At 41.6% G+C, this 4,807-nt stretch overlaps 1 protein-coding gene across 1 annotated transcript; it reads left to right on the plus strand.

Annotated features, from left to right (window-relative positions):
* The first annotated feature begins 488 nt into the window (after positions 1-488).
* Positions 489-3,416, plus strand: LOC131722047 (probable G-protein coupled receptor 148). The gene has a single exon (XM_059015622.1). The coding sequence runs from the start codon at positions 805-807 to the stop codon at positions 1,741-1,743; it is 939 nt and encodes a 312-aa protein (XP_058871605.1). The 5' UTR covers positions 489-804; the 3' UTR covers positions 1,744-3,416.
* Positions 3,417-4,807: the final 1,391 nt, after the last annotated feature.

Genomic DNA, 4,807 nt, shown 5'->3' on the forward strand with positions numbered 1-4,807 from the left:
GTTCTCCATTAAAGCGGTTTCAAATGAAAGCCGTTGAAAAATCAATAACTAGGTTTCTAAAATAGAAATTCCAGTTCCTTCGAATAATTAATCTAATCAATGTGTTTTGAGAGTTCTAGGAGCTCATATTATATATAAATAACGAAGAAAAATAATTGATAAACTGAAAACTCACTATTTTTAAAAAGAAGAGCTAGTGCTAGCACAAGTCTAGGGCAGCTACAATGGGATGAGGCTAGTATTGGTAGAATGGGACCACAGTCTGCTGGCTATACCCTTCCCAAATGATCTTCAATGGCGATGCAAAAGGACAGCGCCACTACAATGGAAATGTTTCATTTTTAACACAGCTTTCAGCTGTTTTGCTCACGACTACTGTTCTGCGTGTGGTTTTATCAGAGAAGCACAAATGGAAACATTTGAACTGCACACAGGAAGAGAGGGGGGGGGGGGGGGGGACGAGAGAGAAAGCGAGAGAAAGAGAGCGAGAGCGTGCGAGAGAGAGACACACACAGACAGACGGAAAACACCGTGTTAAGAAAAAAAAAATGATGCTTTTAAATTTGTTTTACAAAAAGAAAAATTAAAAAATGAATTAACAAACAGAAGGGGGTTTTCAGAGAGCCGGCTCAGAAAAGAAGGAGGAAGAGTTTCTTTAATTCGCTTCTGTGTTGCTCCCGAGACAAACGTGGACGCTGAAGAATTTGTATTCGACAGACTTTCTTTTCGCTGGAAAGATCTGAAGACATGCTAAAACTACATCTTCTGCTCATCTCGTTTATCACCTAAAAATAAAATCTCAAAATGAACGAGAGCAGCTCTTCTACCAACGAGTCTGGCAACCAGTACCCCGAGGTGCGGCTGTGCGCGTCCATGATATCCTTCATCCTCCTCGCATTCTTCAACCTGGTCATCAACTTCACCATTGTGAGCGAGGAGCGGCTCCGCACCCAGGCTAGGTTCGTCCTCATATTCCACCTGCTTTTTTCCGGCTTGGTCTATTTCGGCCTGAGCAGTGCCTTCTACCTGCAGAGCTACATGCGCTTCCAAATATCCAAGGCCTCCTGTTTGACCCTCATCACCATCCTCATGACCAGCGCTTCCAACATCCTGCTGACCCTCACCGCCATGGCGCTGGACCGCTACAGCGCGATCTGCTTCCCGCTCAAGTACAGTGCCCTGTGCGGAAAGCACCGGCCCTGGCTACTGGGAGCGGTGACCTGGCTCCTGGCACTGCTTATCCCGCTATACCTGGTGACCCAGGACAGAGAACCAGACGATCAAGCAAGATGCACACGAGCCCAAATGAAAGACGGGCAGCTTTTAAAGATTTTACTAATCTCCTGTTGCACTTGTTTGATTGTATACAGCTACGTGAAGATCCTTCTTGAAGGCAGACGAATCGGAGTTCTGAACAGACGCAACCGGATTGGGAGAAAAACTATTCTGATGCACGGGGTGCAGCTGGCTGTCTATATCCTCCCAAACTTTGTCCTTTATGTTATCTTTCTGTTGGCCCGTGCCGGGTATTTGGACAGTAAGACCAGAGACTTGTTCGGGGAGGTCAATTTTGCCTTTTTCAGCCTTGCCCAGTGCATCAGTCCTGTGATCTACGGACTGCGCAAGGAGGAGCTACTGGAAGAGCTTTATCACAAGTTTCCCTGCCTGTCCTGTAACCTCAAGGGGTTTTTGGAGTGGATGGCTCGCACCGCTAGTTTGAGACACTGTTTTCATATCAGGTGACGGACAAGGGCATTCTTTTGACAAGGATTGCCGGCTCGGGACGGATATATTGAATATTCAAACTGCACAGAGAAGATGAACTAAGAAAATAAGTAGTGTCTTCTCCAAATGCTATCAAAAAGATTTCATGTAAAGCGAAATATGGAATTATTGGAATATAAAAAAACATATTTGATATTAAAAATGGATTTAAATATTTTTGATTTTATGGGCTTGAAAAAAACTGGCTGTAAACAAACTGGAGTGCCAACAAGTCTTGCCTCACACACGAGGATATATTATGGAAGAATGCAATAAACAATAAGCAAGGGATTTCATTTTCTATAAACTCAAACGTGGGGGAGAATGAAGTGTTCAACGGGATTGCATCACAAATACTTTCAAAACGTTTTGATGACTTTGAGAACAATTCAGAAACCTTGGCGTGGATTCTGTGAATTGCATTTCAAATGGTTTGAATAATAAACCTGAATTATAACCTAGATTTTCAGTTTTATCAGCATTTATTTCTAATTATTTCCAGTATTTATCTTAGGTCCAGTGCAGCTTTATTCAGAACTATAAAACACTAATTTAGAAACTTAGTAAAACGTTGTGTCTGAAAGTCATTTTTTTAAATGTGTTCAATACAAGTATAGACGCAGACATTGAAAAATACTTTTTCATTATAAAAGTTTTTTTTTAAAATATGCCTTACCATAACTCTATTCTTCACTATGCTTTACCATGCTTTCACTGGGCTTTATAAAACTTTGCTGTGCGTTTACTATGGTGAACTTTTATAAGGGTTAGTTTACCATGGTTTGTTTTTTTAATATACTTTACCATACCTCTCTGTGCTTTACCACACCTCTCTGTGCTTTACCATAACTCTCTGTGCTTTACCAGACCTCTCTGTGCTTTACAATGCTCCCCTATGCCTTACCAGACCTCTCTGTGCTTTACAATGCTTCCCTGTGCTTTACCAGACCTCTCTGTGCTTTACAATGCTTCCCTATGCTTTACCAGACCTCTCTGTGCTTCACAATGCTTCCCTATGCTTTACCAGACCTCTCCATGCTTTACAATGCTTCCCTATGCTTTACCAGACCTCTCTGTGCTTTACAATGCTTCCCTATGCTTTACCAGACCTCTCTGTGCTTTACAATGCTTGTCTATGCTTTACCACACCTCCCTGTGCTTTACAATGCTTCCCTATGCTTTACCAGACCTCTCTGTGCTTTACAATGCTTCCCTATGCTTTACCAGACCTCTCTGTGCTTTACAATGCTTCCCTATGCTTTACCAGACCTCTCTGTGCTTTACAATGCTTCCCTATGCTTTACCAGACCTCTCTGTGCTTTACAATGCTTCCCTATGCTTTACCAGACCTCTCTGTGCTTTACAATGCTTCCCTATGCTTTACCAGACCTCTCTGTGCTTTACAATGCTTCCCTATGCTTTACCACACCTCTCTGTGCTTTACAATGCTTCCCTGTGCTTTACCATCCCTCTCTATGATGTGATCAGGAATTAGAGTAAACGTCTTAATGACTACGCTGAAATGCTTTTTAAAAGCTGCACTTCTTTGATAGCGCATGTATTATACATTGTTCCTCACTATCTTGTAAAGCGTTTTGTGATGGTGGTCCACTATGAAAGGCGCTATATAAAATAAATATTGATTGATTGATTGATTGATTTCCAATTCCAGTAATTTAGGTTTGTAAAAAAAAAAAAATGTGACTACATATCATGAATATATGCTTGTTAGGTCAGATGCTGTGTCGTGAAGCTGTTGCATTTAAATAAACTATTAGCCATATATAAAAGGACAAAGGTCTTGATGGCCAAAAATGACATATTTAATGGTACTGCCATAGAATATACAGCCGTGTGCCAATGCATGCGAACACCTCAAGATGTGTCACTGATATCCTTTATATACCCTCTTGCATGAACACCTCTGGGTGCGAGAATTTCAATTTCCACTCAGTAATCAGTGATATATTATTATTAGTTTATTTAGCGGACGCCTTTATCCAAGGCGACTTACAGATACTAGGGTGTGTGAACTATGCATCAGCTGCAGAGTCACTTACAACTACGTCTCACCCGAAAGACGGAGCACAAGGAGGTGAAGTGACTTGCTCAGGGTCACACAATGAGTCAGTGGCTGAGGTGGGATTTGAACCGGGGACCTCCTGGTTACAAGCCCTTTTCTTTAACCACTGGACCACACAGCCTGCTATATAGAAACAATAGGCAGTGGTGTGTAAAAATGTTAGACCACTTTGTGCTGAAACAACTTTTAAAGAGTCTCAGGCATTTTACCATTTGTGGCTGTGTGTTCCTTTTCCTATTTTAAATCGTATGTGTGGGCACACAATTAAATTAGACAACCACTAATCTGACAGTTTTCCTAGATTTTCGGTTCCAGTGGTTTGATTTCATACGCACAGCCAATCAGCACTCCAGAAGCAATGGGGGGGTTCTAATGCATTTGCACACGGCTGTGTTTGCAGACCCTGCGATGGACTGGCGTCCCGTCCAGGGTGCAGTCCTGCCTTGCGCCCCTCTGTCTGTCGGGTTAGGCTCTGGCTCACCGCAACCCTCTATAGGATTAAGCGGTTACACAGAATGGATGTATTTGCAGAACTTGACTATTGTCTTATTTATTTCCATGTGCAATTTTCCCCCACAGTATGTTTTTAGTGTGATCTTTAAAACAATACATCTTTAATTATTTACCACATCTCATAATGCTAAACACCACACAGAACACCGGAGCTGGTGAAAGACGACGCTTCCATTAAAACACGGAAGTAGGGAAATGTACGCATTTCTGTCTCCTTAGGAAGTTGAATTCTCCTATTTCTGTGGATCGCTGTGTGATGAGTGCGCATCGAGGGTTTCATTTCAATTTCTTTGCACGATGAAACAACCTCTTTCACTCTGAATTGCATCTATAGCTGTTATTAATAGTTCTGACCGGTTATTAATAAGAGGTCGATCCTTGTAATAACATTTTAATGTTACTAAAATTCAAAAATAATTTTATAAGAAACGAAGTGAAATCCATAAA

This window comes from Acipenser ruthenus, chromosome 50 (genome assembly GCF_902713425.1).
Source record: "Acipenser ruthenus chromosome 50, fAciRut3.2 maternal haplotype, whole genome shotgun sequence".
Classification (NCBI taxonomy): domain Eukaryota; kingdom Metazoa; phylum Chordata; class Actinopteri; order Acipenseriformes; family Acipenseridae; genus Acipenser; species Acipenser ruthenus.